The following is a 20,460-nucleotide window of genomic DNA, read 5'->3' on the forward strand; positions in this document are numbered from 1 at the left end:
CCCTAGAGTAAATGCGGCGGTTTGTACCACTAAACCGCCGGCAGTGTGTGGCGGTTTAAAACTGACACCAAGCTTGAATCTTAGTACAACTACTACTCAGCATTCTATTTGGGTGGAGTTGGTAGTTCTCCTTTTGTATTGATTGTTTTTTTCCAAGTACACCTGATTTCTTCCGCAGCCCAAACATATATTGGTAGGTTAACTAGCTGCTGACAATATGTACACTAGTGGGGGTGTTTGTGATAAAGAATTTAGACTGGAAGCTCCATTTGGGCAGTGACTGAGGTAAATAATTAAAATATTCTCCGGTTAGCACTTCATAATACTGCATAGTTATTGTCATGACCTTGGTGCATAGCACTTTATTTAACTACATTTCAACTTCCTTCTTGTGACTCAGTTTGCCATTTTGTCTAATTCCCAATTAATAACCTGGGTGTAGTACGAATTTATGATGCTGTAAACACCGACAGTATTTACAGCTACATAATCATTACGATAGTGAGCACAGCGACATGTAATAATAGCTACTTAGCTGTAAACAGACACAGGTCAGATTCGATGTGAGGAGAGGGCGACACTTCGAAATGACGTCACTTGCAACCACGAATTGTATTATTTTTTTTTAAAGCCGCAACACACGGACCCATTTAATGATGGTAATGTTATTTGTATTCCTAACCCTAACCCACTGCCTAACCCTAACCCTATCCCGCTGCCTGTAACGTAAAGATAGTACTTACATAGGTTGCCGCTTTAAAACTCGAAATGTTCAAGTCGCGGTTGAAAATGACGTCATTTGGAAGTGTCGCCCTCTCCTGACATCGGACCTGGGCTGTGTCTGTTTACAGTTAGTAGGTATTTTTCCATGTCGCTGTGTTCAGTTTTGTAATAATTATGTAGCTGTAAACACTGATGGTGTTTACAGTATTGTAAATACCATTACCACCGAATAACCCTACGCAGCTTTAGTGGCATTAGCAAATATGGATACCTTATATTCTAGACTATCTACAAGGTAATTAATAAATAGAGTGAAAATCATAGGGCCCAATACTAATCCCTGTGCTACACTACTAGTAGCTTTAACCTAGTCTTAATATATTCAGTTTATAACCAACCATTTTTTGTGTTCTAACCTTCAACCAGCCCCACATTTTAATTTTTACAAGAAACCTGCACTAAATATAACTAAATATCTAACATGACCACTAGTCCTTAATGACCATGGTAATTTTAAATCAACATTTCTTTTTCCTTTCAGATTTTAACAAAGGAATTTTATGCTCTTCAAGCATCTTCAGAAAAACGTGTTACTGAACTTCAAGCTCAAAATTCTGAACATCGAGTGAAACTGGAAACATATGAAAAGCTGGAACAGGAATTGGATGATGTCATAATGCAGTCCGCACAAAGCAAGTGTTTTTTGTTTTGTTTTTGTTTTGAAAAAAAAATAAAAATTCCTTTATGTATACAATCTACAATAATGGTATCACAGAAATAAATGTGATTTTTGCATTGGGCAATATAGAGTCAACTCCAAAGTATTGGCACACCTCAAGAAATTGGGCAAAAACAACCATATAAGAGAAACAATACATAGAATGACTCAAATGTTGCTCAAAATTGTTAGGAGAAATTTCTTACAGCTTATAAAACACACATCATTCCTACAACATTATTGGCACCCCTGAAGAGAGTCACCTGCATCAGCTCTCATTAGGAAACTGTATTAGAGGAGTTGGAAGAGTATTTTTGCTGTTTGCAATAGAGTATCAAAGTAATACTTTTTTTTATTTTTTTTTATGTCTTTTTATTTTGAACTGCAGAAAGCAGGTACAAGTCATAATTGATATATAAACGTGTTATAAAACATATGTTAAAACCAATACCTGTTAACTAAATATATATTACCTTGCAGTGGAAGATGATATTGAAGCTGAAAGGGTTTTGTTTTCATACGGATATGGAGCCAATGTCCCCACTACAGCTAAACGAAGACTGAAGCAAAGGTAAAAAAGATAAATAATAACCACACACACTATGTATCTTATACTGCTTAAACTGGTCTGACAAATACACAATGCTACTACACACAAACACATATTTGAACAGACAACATGTAAGTATACCTATGCATCATTTACTTTATAGACAAATTGTTTTTTTATAGTCTTTTTCTGCTCTACATGTCTGTATTAAAGTTAGCCGTGTTGCTGTTCTCTATACATATTTATTAGTAGTGGGAACACACCAGGCCTGATTTATTAAGAAACGTAAATCCTGATATGTGCCATATTTTGCATAAAATTGCTCTGCACATGCTCATTAATGGACCATTCGCCAGTGAATGCAAGGGCATGCAGTTCATATTTGAATGCAAGGGACACGTCTGAAAGCCTACGATTTCAAGGGGGGGGGTCGGCGTATTCATGTAGCCAATGTACGGTAAGGGCATGACACGGTAGAGTGTATGCACATCTCTCCGATTCAATCTCTGTACATTTCTCAGGGAAGTGATATTTAGCCGTATCACTTGCCTCAGCTTCCACCAGGGCAGGTGTAAGTATCTACTGATAGTGATGACTGTCGTGTATGCATGCCAGGGCATGTGTTTGCAATTAGGTGCAGATGTAAAACATTCTATGTACAGTAGGTACTAAGAACATCCTGATATCCGTATTTCATGTATGTATTTTTATTAATGATTATATTATTCACATGTGTTTCATTTTTTTTTTTTTTATCTGTGCGTTCTGATGAGACTATACACTATGTGTGTTTCCTATAGTGTGTTGTGTCTGTCTGCATACGGCAAGTGCCATATAGGCAGTGTGTATTTATACCCGTATTCAACTGGAAGCATTTTCTTGAGATCCTCTTGAACCTGAATACATATGTACCTGCGTGCAGCTTCCGTCCAATTTAAAACGCAAACTGCGTTCACTTTGCATTCATTGATGAATCAAACCCACCATGTATTGTATGCTCACTTTGCTCCTCAGAAACTTTGTGACTCTACGAAGCCTGACAGATTTCAAGACAAGCTCCTGATTATTATAACCCATTTTTATATCTACTTTTATGACAAACGTGGGGGAGGTGGGAATTTGGGCCCCATATCAGCATGTTGGCTAGGGCCCTTTGAGGCATTAATCAGGCTTTATTCTGCCCACACAAACAGCTAACTTAAATAATGCCTACAGAATTATTGCAAGAAGCAGAAGACAGTTTTATTAGACGGTCTAATACCTAATTGCAGACCCATATGGAAAGTGTGTGAGTCCTTCATATTTGTGTGCATACAAATGTGCTTTTCCATATAAAGTTAACCCAATTGTTTTAAAAATGCTTCCCTTTTTATGTGTATGCAGACCCTAATATATGACTCTTATGAGCACCTGTGAAAATCAGGTTGTATTATGTGGACATAAAACTACCAGGATTTTCCATTTTGCAAAGAATTACTTGGTAAATAAAATTAAGAGGGGAATGTGCTCTCTCCAGGCGAGACAAGAGCGGTAAGACCAAGGGTATCCCTTTTAAGGGTCAAAATGAACAGATATAGGTATTGCGCTCAATAATGCCAATGTAAATATGAATAGATGGGATAGTGTTTGTATCAAAACAGGGGCAAATGGGAGTATGAAAACAATGGTTTATTAAGGCAAATAGAAACTATACTAAAATGAATGAAATCCCTCTAAAATAGGCACATAAAAATATTAATAATATCAATAATAATAATACCAGATGCAATAGCTTAAAAGAAAAATAAATATAAATAAATATTGCACTAGAAAACCACCATGTTATAAAGGACAAAGACGATCAAATAGAATTCTGAGATCCAATGTCCAAATATTAGTAGGTGGCAATGACCAATAGAGCAATAATCCACAAAGAAATAGATCCTAATGACCAATATGTCTATAAGAAAAGGACATGTTGGTGTGGAAACAGTGAACGGTCTCCTGGCAGGGATAGTATGATGATATAAATCCAGCCGAGGTGTTCAAAAGTCTTGACAACCAAGCAATCTCACAGACTTGTATAAGATATTAAGCACACATAGGGATGTGATATACTTGCTGATAGTTGTATCCATAAAGTTGTGGAGACTGGATACCCAGCAGTGAGGAGCATGATCCGAGGCACGGTAGTGAGATCGGCATGATGAAACCAGCTTAAAAAAAACAAACCTGTGCTGTGTTTTTTGTTGTATCTTGTCCATTTTGTCTTTGTCCTTTTTAACATGGTGGTTTTGTAGTGCAATATTTATTTATATTTATTTTTCTTTTAACCTATTGCATCTGATGTTATTGTTAATATTTTGTATGTGCCTATTTTAGAGGAATTTCATCTATTTTAGAATAGTTTCTATTTGCCTTATTGTGCTTTCATTTTCTAATCTGTACTAGTAACACCTTATTTTCTATGCAGTTACCTGTAAAATAGTTTTGATAAATGTCCCCCATTGTGTGTTGGAGAAAAAGAGTTTTGTTTGTATTTGTGGTTTATTGTTTTTGTTGTTACTTTTATATTTGTGCATTGTTGAATCAAGACTTTTCTCTGTATTGTCTATAGCCAGCAACCATGTGTTAAATTACAAGTGGCCCCTCCATACCAAAGATGTTCAACAGTACTAGACAAATTCTTCTTTGACATTTTAAAGCTGCCAATGTGGATTTTTAGTGAATTTCATGTGCATGTCTGTGTACACAGACCTCCCCCCCCCCCCCTTGGCATCAAGATCTCTTGCTTCAGCTCTCAATGCACACTAGTGTGTGAATGTATATGGAATTATACAAAACAAATGTATAAAATAATTAAAAGTTGCACCATTTTTAATACCTGTTTTCAAAAAGCAAAATGATCTTAAATCTGACTTGTTTAAGGCATACTTGCCAACTCTCCCGAAATGTCCGGGAGACCCCCGCATTTCGCAAGAGACTCCCGGGAGAGTATGGCAATCCTAGTGAAGTGGGCAGAATTCGGTTCAAACGCCGTGATTCACCGGGAATGACGCGAATTTCGAAGCCCCGCCCCCTACACGCCCACCTCCCCCTTGCATCTCCCGGACGTAAATTATAAAATGTTGGCAAGTATGGTTTAAGGCCGGGTTGTCCAACCCATGGCCCGCGGGCCGCAATCGGCCTAGCATGCCTGTAAATGTGGCCCAGAAGGAGTTTTGGTTGTGGAAAGGGGGCAGCACTGTTAATGGAAAAAAAAATCCTGCAAAAAAAAGAAAAGAAAATACTTACCTTGCGGTCATGCGGTAACGTCAGCTGGTACTCCGGCTCCCTCCCTTGTCTCCTCCTCCGTGCGGTGCTCGCAGTGAATGTCGGGCGTGATGTCATCACGCCCAACATCCATTGCGGAGCGCAGCACAGAGGAGTCACCCGCGCGAGAAGAACAATCAGCAGCACAGAATTGGAGAAAAGAAGAGAAGAGGACAGGAGAACAAGCCGATTAAAAGGTAAGTTAAGGGTTTTTTTTTTTTTATTATTTCAAGGGACGCTGACCAGTGAATAAAAGTCACCTGGTCCTGGAGCATCATGGACCTTATCTCCCTGCTACATACTTCTACTTGTAATACTAATGGGGCATTATATATTATTCTCTTTGGCCCATTATAAGTTGTTATCCCTTAACTAATATAGTGGTGTAATTAGCAAAACAGGTCACAATTTGGGGTCACAGTGATGTATATGTCAGGTACCGCAGGCCTGGTCAGGGCACCCTGATATACAATGCCTGGCTTAAATGGACTGTATTGATATTGCATCGAAACAATACAAAAAGTGATTATAGTATAATAACTAGAGAGGATTTTTTGAACAGGGCGATTGAAAGGTAAGTATAGGGGGATTTGAAAAAAAGTTTTATATATATATATATATATATATATATATATATATATATATATATATATATATATATTATGCTCCTGATGAAGTCTTGAGTGTTGCAAGACGAAACGTGTTGAGCTGTATCCAGTGTATTGTCTAATACCTCATGTGAGTGCTTTTATTACATTTTATTAAATTTTTATATGCATACCAAAATATCTTCCTTTTTTTCAATCTTATGCATTTTCGCCATCTGGATGAGGTTGTGACTGTGAAATCATTGGTGTTGCACACGTTTTAATATTCTTCAGAAGTGGGACACTTCATGTTATCTGGTACGCAGATTTTGATGTTTCTTTTTGCACTCATATGGGTGTCCTATAATTAGTAATCTGGGATACTAATCCCAGACACCCCATAGGTTTGTGGGGAATTTGGTGATATTGCCCTTACCAAGAACATTACAGTGTTTTACTATGTGCGCTTTTTTCACATTGTTGTACTGAGCGGTGGAGATCTGGAGGACTACAAATACAGCAAAGACTACTCCACTACCTCCTAAAAACCCATCGCTGTTTACCTCACGGTACGCATGCTATTGCTCAATTCCACGTTGTATATTTGATATTACACTCAGAGGCGTCCTGCTTGTTCATCTGTTACAATATATATATATATATATATATATATATATATATATATATCACTTTTTTTCCTCATATATATATATATATATGTTAACTATGTTTTCTATGGTTTTTTGGATGATCAGCTATCGTTATTGTTAGTGTATCTTATGTGCGGCCCAAACCAACTCGTCGTCTTCCAATGTGGCCCAGGGAAGCTAAAAGGTTGGACACCCCTGGTTTAAGGTATATGAAATTCGCTCAAACAGGTTCATCTAAGTCCTCAGAAACTAACACCTCTACGCGAGAATGTTAAAAATAAGGAAGACTTGTACATTTAACTATTCATGTCAGCGTATGTACATTTGCTTATTGTGCAGTTATTTTTCAGTCTCCATGTTGTTAATGGACTTGTCAGTCTTATTGCTTTCATTAAATGTTTGTTTTATTGCAGCTATTCTGGTTTTACTGTTTTTACAAGACCTTTTTGGTCACATTGCGTATTATCTTCTCCATATGTCCGTCGTCGGTTTTTGTTCAGCTAATTTGAAAGTCACTAATGCATGGTGCCATGTAACATTCCACATAGAGCACACGTTATGTGGCCTTATTGTCCTATTTGACAACATTCTGTTCCTTAATGCTATTCAAGAAGATTGATGCCTATTTATGTTTTGTTTTATGAAACAACTCTTAAGAACCGTATTAGTGGAACAAAATAAAATACAGACGATTATTGTCTTCATTGTAAAAGTGAAACATACACCTGTAACTTTTCTCATTCAGCAGTATATCTATGTCCAGTACAAATATCTGCAGTTAGCAATTTGTTCCTATTTTGTTATATAACCATTGGTGGGAACCATGTTTATTTTGGTAATTGACATCTTTGACATCTTTGTAGCCAAAGAGCAAATCTCTTATTATAAAGCACCTTGATCTGTGTAGAGCAGATGTTAAAATAAAAAATCCTGTATGGTCAATGGTGGCCATATGGTAAATTTTATTTATCATCGTTTATCTAGAAGACACATTGTGGTGAATTAATACAATGCAGTCTGCATTTTTTAGGCCATATCCCTAATCACCAAACCTACCAGTATACGGAAAAAGGTTTCCTGTTTGATCTGAATTGAATGCAGGAGCCATTTAATCTATAAATGGTCCAGTTTTGACCACTAATCAGTACCAATGTAACTAGTAAACAGAGAGCCCCTTTGACCAGTGAAATGAGACCATTGATCAACATTACTTATGGTGCTGCTACACAGAACAACGGAGATTAGGATCAGTGCTAGCTGCCTCTCCATGATCGCCATCAACCAATTAAGTGAGATTCGACTAGTTTTTGAGAAGCAGCCAGAATCACTAACATTGAAAGCTTTTTTAAATTGCTCTTGCGTTGCCACTCTCTACTGAGGTTTTATATCGTGGCTCTCTCTCTCCACCCCCTCTCCACGTGTTCTCTCTCTCTCCACCCCCTCTCCTCGTGTTCTCTCTCTCTCCACCCCCTGTCCTCATGTTCTCTCTCTCTCCACCCCCTGTCCTCGTGTTCTCTCTCTCTCCACCCCCTGTCCTCGTGTTCTCTCTCTCTCCACCCCCTGTCCTCGTGTTCTCTCTCTCTCCACCCCCTGTCCTCGTTTTCTCTCTCTCCACTCCTTGTCCTCGTGTTCTCTCTCTCTCCACCCCCTCTCCTCGTGTTCTCTCTCTCTCCACCCCCTCTCCTCGTGTTCTCTCTCTCTCCACCCCCTCTCCTCGTGTTCTCTCTCTCCACCCCCTCTCCTCGTGTTCTCTCTCTCTCCACCCCCTCTCCTCGTGTTCTCTCTCTCTCCACCCCCTCTCCTCGTGTTCTCTCTCTCTCCATCCCCTCTCCTCGTGTTCTCTCTCTCTCCACCCCCTCTCCTCGTGTTCTCTCTCTTTCCACCCCCTCTCCTCGTGTTCTCTCTCTCTCTCCATCCCCTCTCCTCGTGTTCTCTCTCTCTCCATCCCCTCTCCTCGTGTTCTCTCTCTCTCCATCACCTCTCCTCGTGTTCTCTCTCTCTCCACCCCCTCTCCTCGTGTTCTCTCTCTCTCTCCACCCCCTCTCCTCGAGTTCTCTCTCTCTCTCCACCCCCTCTCCTCGAGTTCTCTCTCTCTCTCCACCCCCTCTCCTCGTGTTCTCTCTCTCTCCACCCCCTCTCCTCGTGTTCTCTCTCTCGCTCCACCCCCTCTCCTCGTGTTCTCTCTCTCGCTCCACCCCCTCTCCTCGTGTTCTCTCTCTCGCTCCACCCCCTCTCCTCGTGTTCTCTCTCTCTCCACCTCCTGTCCTCGTGTTCTCTCTCTCTCCACCCCCTCTCCTCGTGTTCTCTCTCTTTCTACCCCCTCTCCTCGTGCTCTCTCTCTCTCCACCCCTTCTCCTCGTGTTCTCTCTCTCTCTCCACCCCCTCTACTCGTGTCCTCTCTCTCTCTCTAGCCCCCTCTCATTGTGTTCTCTCTCCCTCCCTCCTCATATGCCCCCCCCCCACCTCCTGTGTTCTCTCACTCCCCCACACTCCTTGTGTTCTCTCCTCTCCTCACCTCCCCTCCGCTTCCCCATGTTTTCCCCATTCCCCCTGCATTTGTCCCTTTCAACTCTTTGCCAGTAGAGAACCCCCTTTCTAAAGCAGTGTTGCAACAATATTACATTTTTGGAAGCTTGTGACGATAGGGAAAAGAAATATTCAGCTCTGCATAGTTCAGTATTACCACCGTAATAAAATATGGGATGTATGACCTTACCAAAATTAATTACAAACTCACTGGATTGTTTGGTCTGCGGCCTGTGGAAACTGCATGGATTCATGCGGTACAGACATCATCTTGAATGTTTTTTTGTGAAACATTTAAAGATCTTGAAAACCAGTTTATATATGTTTTAATTGTTCAAAAAGAAGTGCCTTCTACAAAGTACTTTTCTGTGATTTCTATTGTATGTTTGTTAATAGAGATCTTTGTTTTTCACTTTTTCCATTTACTTTTGTTTCTGACATTATATTACAGGAAATTAAAGACAGGTTGGATTTAATAACATTAATTTAAACATTTCTCAAACTTGATGAAACTTGAAAAGTATCAGCATAATGTTTTTATTACACTCAAGGCTCATCTTGAAAGAACAAAACAAGATTTTCTGGTTGCACATTTCTTGTCCTGACATTTCACCTCCTGTCATTAGCATTCATTATTAAGCTTTTCAAAGCAAATGAAGTGAAGATACATATTGTGCTTAATGCTCAATTCTTGACATAATGGTTTACATTTAAGCCCTTTTCTACGTTTGCTTTGTACACCTTTTGTAATGGTGGTGAATGTGTTTGTTTTACAAAGGTTTTGTGGATTCGTTTGCAAAGAAGCTGAGTCTGGTTACAGTGAACCTCTCAATGTGCCGTGCACAGCTACTTCCTTACAGGTGTCTGAAGACATGTGGCATTATGCTTATATTGTCATACTCTATGCTCTGTCATGAAGAATTAACTCCGTGTAGAGTTCCATATTTGTTATCAATTCTCTTGCAGATTTCAGCTAGTATTTAGGGTCTGTTGTTAAATTAATAATGTATTCATGGAAAAGTTAAGGAGTGCTTTCTCCCTATTTGGCGTTATTGTGGGGGATTTCTCCTCTGTGAATCCCATAGTTCTCTTAATGAATAATTATATGTTCAATTAAGCTCAAACATACATATTTTTCAATAAAACATAGTAGAGGAGACAGGGAAGAGTGAGGTGAGGAGAACAAGGCTGGAGAATGTTAGGTGGATAGCTGGTAGGCTTTGAAGAAGAGATGGGTTTTGAGAGCCCGTTTGAAAGTGTTCAGATTAGGGGACAGATGGATGGAGCGAGGGAGGTCGTTCCAGTGAAGGGGGGCAGCACGGGAGAAGTCTTGAATTCTGTCAGGGGATGTGGTGATTAGTGTGAGGAGAGACAGCGGTCATTGGCAGAACGCAGGGAATGGGCGGGAGTGTGAATGGAGAGGAGATTAGAGATAAAATGGGCTGTGGAATGGGAGAGTGCCTAGTAGGTTATGGTGAGGAGTTTGAAGAGGATTCTGTAGGGGAAAGGGAGCCAGTACAGGGCAAGGTAGAGAGGGGTGGCAGAGGAAGAGCAGCGTGAAAGAAATAGAAGTCTAGCAGCCGCATGAAGATTAGAACGAAGGGGGGCAAGATGGGAGTGAGAGAGGCGTGAAGAGAAGGTTACAATAATCGAGACGGGAAATTATGAGAGCGTGGATAATAGTTTTGGCGGCGTTCTGAGAAAGGAAGGGCTGCATGCGGGCAATACTCTGGAGTTGGAAATGACAGGATTGGGTAAGAGATTGAATGTGGGGGGCAAACGAGAGGGAGGAGTCAAGGGTGACACTTGACTTAAATGATTGACTTTTTACTCTAAAAGTCACTTATTGCCATCGAATGTTTCAGATTTGAAGGGCCTGATTCATTAAGGAACTTAAATTAAGAAGTTTCTTATTTAAGTCTCCTGGACAAAACCATGTTACAATGCAAGGGGTGAAAATTAGTTTTCTAATTTGCACATAAGTTAAATACTGTCTGTTTTTTTATGTAGCACACAAATATCAACTTTAAATTTCAGTGTACAAATAAGCTATCAAGTATTTGTGTGCTACATGTTTGTTTTTCAAATGTGAAGTTGAATGTCCTAAATTACAGTACTTAGTATAAAACAATGCAAATAATGGCACATTGCAATTAAAACATCACCTATGTGAATACACACTTGCTTTTTCCATTGAATAAACTCTAGGCACAAGTTCTCAAAGAGTTAATTGTGTTACTAGAAAGTTGAAGATTGTGCATTGATTTGACATGAGTTTGGATAATTATACCATATAATGCCATTGTTTGCAGATATTGCAACATGTGCTGCAGTTTCTATATATCTGCTACAAAAGTAGTCTGAGAACAGTTCCCTTATGCTGGCCACACAGACTGTGATAGTTGGCATCTGGCCAAATATCACAGCTTGTGGCCCCAAAATGAGCCTAATAATAAGCCCATCAATATTAATTGGATCATTATTGGGTACGCAGGAACATGTGATTGTAGATTAATGATATGAACCTGTTGGTGCATTAATCTTTCAACCACACTAATAGGAGATGCTGGAGGTGGTGCTGTTTAGTTTGGCTGCCTAATTTGTAATTTTGTTCTGCACCATCAGAATTGCCCCTTACAAGTAAATTATAGTCACAAAGCTGATACTTTAGTAAAGAGAGAGAAGACCTTCACAATCTGTTATCAGTACTCTGCTCTACGAGAATATTGAATATATTTGTAAGAGTAGAATGATTTTTAAAAGCAATAATTTTGAGTAGAAATGCAATTCATGAGCTTCCACCACACATTGTACATAAGCGTAGAGGAAATACCTGAATGTTTTAATACTTTGAATTTCTAGGCAGCCCAGGGATTACATGTATATTTATACACAATTGCAATTTGATCTTAAGAATGGACATCCTCCTAAACTACAGTGACACGTAAAACATGCAAAATATTTGTAAACTTCATATAACATGTTGAGCAAATATAGAATTTTGTCCATATGTTTATATTTCAGTGATTTATCATTTTGTAGGCTTATTGCTACTAAAATTTTACTTTAAAAAAATAACTTGAACAAAGCCGAAAGAGTGCAGCTTAGGCCAGGTATCATCTGTTGCATGACGTAGTATATCCAGCATAATCTAGTTTTAGTATCTGCTGTCTATTAAGTTATACAATTAATTTCACTAGGTTGTCTGTATAGACCAGGGGTGGATGGACGTCAGTGACGTGATCTATTAGTTATTCACTCACTGTCTGAGTATATAGCACCCTCTTATTTCAGTGCAGCGTGAGCCGTGTCAGACCACGTCAATATTAAAGATTCCCATAAGCCTATAGAGGGCTATTGCACATATCCATGTGCCTTGCCTTGTAACAGTTAATACACCTAAGTGTATGCCTTACCAATACATATATCTCCTCAGTACCCATGCATCCCACATACACACAGTTAATACACATACCCATATCTAAGTTTGCAGCTAATTATTTTCATTTTCGTAGTTATAATTTATTTATATATATATAGTGCCACTAATTCCTCAGCGCTGTACAGAGAACTCACATCAGTCCCTGTCCCATAGGACCCTAGTCTGTCTTACACAGACTAGGGTCAATTTGATAGCAGCCAATTAACCTACTACTATGTTTTTGGAGTGTGGGAGGAAACCCACGCAAACACAGGGAGAACATACAAACTCCACACAGATAAGGTCATAGTCGGGAATCAAACTCATGACCCCAGTGCTGTGAGGCAGAAGTGCAAACCATTAAGACACCGTGCTGCCCATATAATGCAACAACCATATCCATATTTAGTTAAAGAGACAGCTAATTCACATTTCTCAATCCTCCTTTGGGGGGCACCAGGGACATTGGGGTATAGAGTAGGACAGGGCGAACTGGCGCTTTAAACTTCTGTTTAACTAAGCCCTAGCTGCTCCCCCTCTATACCACACTTCCTGTTAGCCTTACTTTAGTTTAAATGCCTGGCGAACAGACTGCATTTAGGGCTGAGTAGCAGCCCAATTCTGTTTATTTTTTTGGTTTAATGCTAATCAGAGACTTTAAGTGTATCCTCTCCCAGCTCAGTGCTGGGAGAGTGGGGGTAGTAAATTGCAGTATGTCCCCTGAGTTAGGCTGCCTCTTACTAGGGGCAGTCATTGAAAAAAAAAAAAAAGAATCTATTTGTAGCTTAGGGGACTGGGTCAGGCTAGGGTCACTAAGATAGTGAGCCCTGCTAGGCACTGGATTGGTTGAGGGGGTTGTCCTGTTGGACGCTTGCCAATCCAGTGTTGGGCCCTGGGGGAGAGGTGTGCTTCTCTATTGCACTTCTTTCTTGGTGGTCTCTCACTCCTTTGTGTGCAGACACCAGACTAGGCAGCCATTTTACAGCTCCAGCTTCTCCCCTTTTCTGTCCTGAGTCCTGTGAGATAAAGGGTTGGGGGTTGTTGTTTTACAGGGTTTTGTCTTTTACTCTGTGGGGCTGTTTGGCTGTATTGCAGGCTCACTTTCTGGTTTAGATTTGTGTGCTACTTGTCATCTATACTGTGTTTTGTTCACTGTTTATTACACTGTTATCTGTGTGTTTTGTCCCATCTGTTAACATGTCAGATAAGGGAAAATCCATGCGTGTTAAGGCTGGTGTTACTTCTATGTTGAGTTTCACCTGTGCTGCCTGTAATGTTAAGTTACCATTTGGACAGGCAGGCGCGCAGGCTCTTTGCGCAGCCTGTCAGTCTTCAGAAAGCACACCATGTGAAACAGCAGCTGCTGGTTCAGATATGGCAAAACCTGCCTGGGCTCGGTCTCTTTCCAATACGGTGGCTGAACTTGCTCAGTTGGTGCTGTCTCAGGCTGTGGTCGCTCCATCTTCTAATTCCGCTTCCACTGTGGCAAATGACATGGGTACTGGTTCGCTAATTCAGGGTTTGCCTGTTTCTACCCCGGCGGAGTCTGTAGAACCAGCTTGGGTACGGGGACTTGCATCCTCAGTACAAGGTTTGGTTTCACTTTCTTCATCTTTAGAGAGGATGTTGCAATCTACTACACCGTCTTTCTCATGTAAGCGCAAGCAGGTGGCAGCACCACTACAGGGATAGGAGTCAGATTCTAACTGTTGTTCCCAGAAGGATGGTGAATTAGCGGTGGATTCTGACAAGGATGCTCCTTCTGTGGTGGAGGAGGTTCATTCTGATCGTCAGAGTGTTGAGGAATTAATACAGGCTGTGCGTCAGGTACTTGATTTTCCTGAGGAAGAGGTTCCTGACTCTGCAGAGGCTTCTCATTTTTGCGCCTGAAAAAGAAATCTTTCTCTTTCCCCGCTTCTTCCCAATTGGAAGATTTGTTGGCTGAGCATTGGGCTTCCCCAGGTAGGAAGTTCCAAGTATCTCGGCGACTGCAGTCGTGTTATCCTTTTCCTCCTGAAATTCTTGCTAAATGGGAGGTGCCTCCACGTGTGGATGCTCTTGTTGCAAGGTTGGCCAAGATAACTACTATTCCTCAACCTAATGCAGCCACTCTTAAAGATAGTACAGACCGTAAAGTTGAGGCCATCCTTAAGTCCATTTTCGTGGCAGCAGGTGCCTCTCTGAGGCCTGACTTTGCGTCGGCCTCTGTGAACAAGACTGTAGAACGCTGGTCAGAACAGCTGTCTGAAGGTTTGTTTGCTTCCATTAGTGGAGCAGATTCAGAGGGCGACAGATTATTGAGGCAAAGCGGCTATGGACGCGGGACTGATTGGTGCACAGATCTCTGCTCCTGCGGTTTCGGCTCGTCGGACTTTATGGCTTAAGTCCTGGGAGGCTGATTTTGAGTCTAAAAAGGCTCTTTAGACCATACCTTTTTCTGGGGGTGTTTTGTTTGGCCCTCAGCTTGACATCATTATCAGTCAAGCAACGGGAGGGAAGAGCACTTTTCTTCCTGTTATGTTCCCAAACAAAGAATGTCCAGGTTCCGGTCCTTTCGGTCCATCTGCCCCCAGGGTTGGTTTGGAGTGGGCCCGCCAGACCTGGTCTGCTCGACGTCCAGCAGCAAAGCCTGCACACAAGCAAGTCCGCATGATGGGTATTTTGGTCTTCCGCTGTCGCCAGTTGTGAGAGCCCGTCTTCTCTTGTTCGGTGGTTGCAGTCTACCACCGATGTCTGGGTACGGGGTGTGGTGGACCGGGAATACAAGATCGATCTGCTTGGTCTTCCTCCAAGGCAGTTCTTTTCCACAAGGCTTCCCACTTGTCCACAAGCATTTGCTGCCATGCCCAGACATATTAACTCAAGGTCCCTTTAGCCATCTAGGTTTACAATGTCTGGTTTTAACGGCGTGGCTGTTGAAGCCATGATCCTGCGAGCTAAGGGTGTTTCCGAACGTGTGGTGCAAACCATGGTTCTGGATTTGTAAACCGGGTTCTGCAAAGATCTATCATCGAGTCTGGAAGACATGTATTGTTTGGTGTGAAGAGAAGGGGTATCCTACTTCTTTTCGCTTGGCCAGGTTACTTAGGTTCTTGCAGGACGGGTTGGATGCAGGTTTGCGCCTTAGTTTTCTTAAGGGTCAGGTGTCAGCCCTTTCAGTCTTCTTTCAAAGAAGACTCGCTGTCATACCTGATGTGCACACTTTTATTCAGGGCGTGCTCCATGTACAACCTCCATATGTTCCTCCGGTAGCACCATGGGATTTGAATTTGTTGTTGAATGCTTTACAGCATCCTCCTTTTGAACCGCTGAATACAGTGGAATTCAAATTTATGACCTGGAAGACGGTCTTCCTTTTGGCCTTATCTACGGCACGAAGAGTTTCGGAGCTTGCTGCTTTATCTTGCAAGTCTACTCTTCTTGTTTTTCATGAAGACCGGGCAGTTCTTCGAAGCAAGCCTTCTTTTTTTCCTAAGGTCGTGTCTAGATTTCATTTAAATCAAGACATTGTCATTCCTGCCCTGACTAATTCTAGGTCTTCGAAAAGCGATGATTCTATTCGTTATCTCAATGTTGTCCGACCCTTACCCATTTATGTGCAAAGGTCTCAGAATGTGCGCAAGACTTTAATTCTCTATGATGCTCACAAGAGAGACTGGCCAGCTTCTAAGGTGACTATTGCTAGGTGGATTACGGCTGTTATCCGTCAGGTTTATAGTGGGGCTGGGGAGCCTGTCCCAGATAATCTGCATGTGCACTCTACAAGGCCTGTAAGTGCTTCCTGGGCGACCCACCATGGTGCCTCCAGTGAACAGCTGTGTAGAGCGGCCACATGGTTTCTGTACACATATCTACTAGGTTTTACAAGTTTAATGTGTTTGCATCCAAGGATGCAAGTTTTGGAAGGAAGGTGCTTCGTGCCGTTTCTTCTGAGCGTTCCCTCCCGTGAGGCAGCTTTGGGATGTCCCCAGTGTCCCCCAAAGCAGGATAGAGAAAATGGTATTTTTGTACTTATATAAAATCCGTATCCCTTAGTCCATTGGGGGACACCGGTCGCCCACCCTTAATGCTCTGGTTTCTCCTACTGTTTGACATGTCTTGCTGTTGAGAGACTGTTGTTGTTTTGTTATTTTTATTCTCTTTTCTTGTTTTCTCTCTATCTCCGCTTTCTGTGGGCTTGTGGTTAAACATAAACTGAGGCTAACAGGAAATGGGGTATAGAGGGGGAGGAGCTAGGGCTTAGTTAAACAGAAGTTTAAAATGCCAGTTCGCCCTGTCCTACTCTATACCCCGCTGTCCCCCAATGGACTAAGAGAAACAGATTTTGCGTAAGTACAAAAATCCCATTATTAATGAGATGCACAGCTAATTGATTTGGTTTATATTTCATACACACATACATAAACACAAATTCTACCAAAAAGCAAATAAACCAGTTAATGAACTGTGCAGCACAGCATTATCTTCTCTGCAACTCTTGTTGAAATCTTCAATCTAGGCTTGATTGTGTCTGCATGCAAGTACTATGTGTGAAAGAGAGACACGCGCTAAACTTTCAGCACAGCAACAAATCAAGAAAGAGCAAAAAAGAATGGTGTGCTGTGATCTACCAGTACAATTTTTAGGTTAAAACACTATTTTCTGATTTATTATACTTCATGTACTGCAATGAAAAAAATCAAAAATTAGGACACACAGTCACCTAAAAACAATTATAGAAAATATATCAGAAGTGTGTGTTGTAACATAAACTAATGCTGGCTCTATGCTCTGCAGTACTGGTGGTTATGATGACAGCAGAAATCTCAATATGTGTTGTGCTGCAACAAGCTTGATGTATGGCAGCGTGTATAGACAAGTTGGGAACAGATCCTCTTGCTCTTTGGCAAAGAAGCGGATTAGGTGTGTAGAGGGGGCCAGAGTAACCTTAAGAAAAAGTGTGTCCAGGCCATAAAACATAGTAGTTCAGCCCAGAGTAATATACTTTTACTCTGTTTTGCTACTTATTTGTGTATACTCTTATAGTGAGCTAATCTTTTTCAATATTCATTTAGTGTTCACCTGGCAAGAAGACTACTGCAACTAGAAAGGCAAAATTCCTTATTGATAAAGGATTTAGAGCATCAGAAAGGGCAAACTGGAAAAGTTTCTTTGGAGGTAAAGTAAAAAAAAAAAAAAAAGCATCTCACTGAATGACTGTATTATATATGAAAGCCAGTTTTTGAAGATGACGTAATTATGCTTGTTCTAAATAGTTCACTGTCTTGTAATGGTAGTATATTTTAGATATTACCCTAAATATCATATATTTTTTTCATAGCTAAAAAATGTGATATTTTTGATTAACCAGTTACTTATTTAGAAGTATGTTATAGACATAGGCGTATCTTCTCAATATCAGTTGTTATTTGTGATTTATGTACTGCATTTGTCTGACAATTAGCACTCATTATCATCATGAAGCAAGATTTTGTGATTTCCCATGTATCATAAAGTGTTTTCTTTTGGAATTAAATTTGCATAAAATAAGCTGCAATCATTACACATTATTAATACTGCTTTTGTGTGTACCTGCGCAACACTGCACAGTGGATATAGCTGCCTCCCTTCCCTGTTAAAGCTTGTCTCTCCTTAACTAATTGGCTTGTTTACCAGACCACATTTTGAACCAACTATGTAGAGCAGCAGTGAATGGGACATCCCTCACTGCTTTCCAAACAGGAGAATGACATAGCCCTCAAATTGAATCAGTTTGGATGTATGGGATTATAGTTTACCCACTACAAATAAAAATGAGTTGATGTGTGCACTGGATCACTTGAGACAAGGGACAAAACATACACTGTTCCCGCTCTTGCTTCACTGTGCAAAACTAAATAGGGAGAGTTCCAAAGACTTTTTCAAATGTTGTCAATGTTTAGACTAATTATAATTGCCCCAAGCTAACTTTCTCTTTTGCTTGTCTTAACATTTTTATTAGAACATTTGTGCTGATGTTTTCATTTTATTGTTCATTGCAATATGCATATATTCTTACACATACAGAGTAGCACTTCAGGCGAAATTCAGAATCCCATTGAGGACAGGTTATGTTAATATCATTCCATTGAGTAAAAGGACTCTTTGAGAAACCACAAAAAAACATTTTCAAATAGACATCTTTTCTACTAAGGTCTTGTGATATTGCATCTCTTTCCTTGGGGACTTCTCAAAGGGTTTTACATTTTTACAGTTGTGCAATCTTTGTAATACATTTGACTTTGTTCTAACATGATATCTAGGTGGCTGCATAATTACTGCAAGCAGCATCATTTAATATGGTATATTCCACAATAGTAGATGGTACTAAATTTGGAGGACAGCTTTAGATTATACACATGCTGATGGTTGCACTGTGCTTTTTAGGATGTGAAAACACAAATAGATATGCACATAAACTACATTGTGTTATGTGTGCATTTTAATAGGCATTTTATATGCTTTATGATGAGTTTACAAATGCATCCATCTGTGTTTTTAAACCTGTGAAAAAACAGAATAAAGTTATTTTGTGCAAGTCAAGAGCATATGTAAACACCTCTTACAATGCTCTCTCACTTAGGTGAATCTAAGTTTACAACTGATCCACTAAAACGGAATAAACAATTTAAAAATGGAAAAAAACACAAATCTACATTCTTAATTAATAAAGTGATTTCTGTTTTCAAAAAGCTTACATGCATGTAACTTGCTTTACACATCTTTAATACATCAATATAACACCAAAGTTCAAATTTTGTAAATAAAATACAGCATTTGTTTTATTTGACTTTTTTATTTTAACTTGCATTCTTCATTAGGATTTCATATGCATAAAGGAAAATTACTTTAGATTTTTTTTTAAATAGCAGTAATTCAATGAATGGCAATAGGTGAGAGCAAATTCACGAGACTGTATGCTTTACTGCAGGGATCGGCAACCTATTTCTATCAGTGTATTGGCTAAAATGTATATGTGTGTGTGTGTGTGTGTGTATATATATATATATATATATATATATATATATATATATATATATATATATATATATATATATACCAGTTAACCCGTGCATGATACTCATGCATTCTAGTCAAATCTAGCTACTTAAGGTGTTAAAAAGGTTCTTGTCATGCATTTGGGCCTAGCCCAGGCCTCCTCAGGGGAAGAGCGTTACTGCCCGACGTAAGCGCCCTTTTTTAACGTGGTTTTGTCCACCTCATCATTTTTCTCCATCACCTCATCCTTCATCTTTATCGCCACATCTATCCAGATGTCTATCCAGACACAGGGATCTCTCTCAGCGGTCCTGAGTATCACACTCCTCTCACTCTGTCACCCGCCGGCAACCACCAACCACTCCCAACTGTCACCCCCGGCAACCACCAACCACTCCCAACTGTCACTTCTCCTTCAAGAAATATATATATATTTTTTTTTTTAAATCTTTATAAACACTTTTAACAATTAACAAATTAAATTAACAAATTAAAAACATCTTAGTATACCAAATTTCAGCCCTTTCTGAATTTTTTTTTCCACACACACTAAGAATTTAGTAGGTCAGTGTATAACTCCGCCCAGCAGGTGGCGCTGCAGCTTGGTTTTATTTTTTCCACCCACAGACAGACTAACACACGCCACTAGACATTTATATTATAGATATATACACACATAGATATATATATATTATTATATACACACACACATAATAATACTGTAAATACAGTAATATCTCGCTGGATTTCAGCTGAAATCCAGCGAGTAAATTACCGTATTAACGGTTTTCCCACGCAGGATTACCGTAATAACGGTAATATTTTTTGGAGTGCAGGATTTTCGGCGATCCCACCGTCAATTGAATATGCCCCTTAAAAAGAAAGAACGCACCGGAGAGCTCAGCAACACCAAAAGACCCGGAAGACCACGGAAAACAACTGTGGTGGATGACAGAAGAATTTTTTACCTGGTGAAG

At 40.1% G+C, this 20,460-nt stretch overlaps 1 protein-coding gene across 1 annotated transcript in view; it reads left to right on the plus strand.

Moving 5' to 3' along the window:
• PIBF1 (progesterone immunomodulatory binding factor 1) overlaps nt 1–20,460 on the plus strand; it is a 168,708-nt gene that overhangs the window by 72,529 nt on the left and 75,719 nt on the right. The window contains exons 12-14 of the mRNA XM_075199822.1: nt 1,265–1,415; nt 1,922–2,012; nt 17,521–17,623. Coding sequence (XP_075055923.1) covers nt 1,265–1,415; nt 1,922–2,012; nt 17,521–17,623 — 345 coding nt within the window. The remainder of the gene's footprint in view (nt 1–1,264; nt 1,416–1,921; nt 2,013–17,520; nt 17,624–20,460) is intronic.

This window comes from Mixophyes fleayi, chromosome 2 (genome assembly GCF_038048845.1).
Source record: "Mixophyes fleayi isolate aMixFle1 chromosome 2, aMixFle1.hap1, whole genome shotgun sequence".
NCBI lineage: Eukaryota > Metazoa > Chordata > Amphibia > Anura > Limnodynastidae > Mixophyes > Mixophyes fleayi.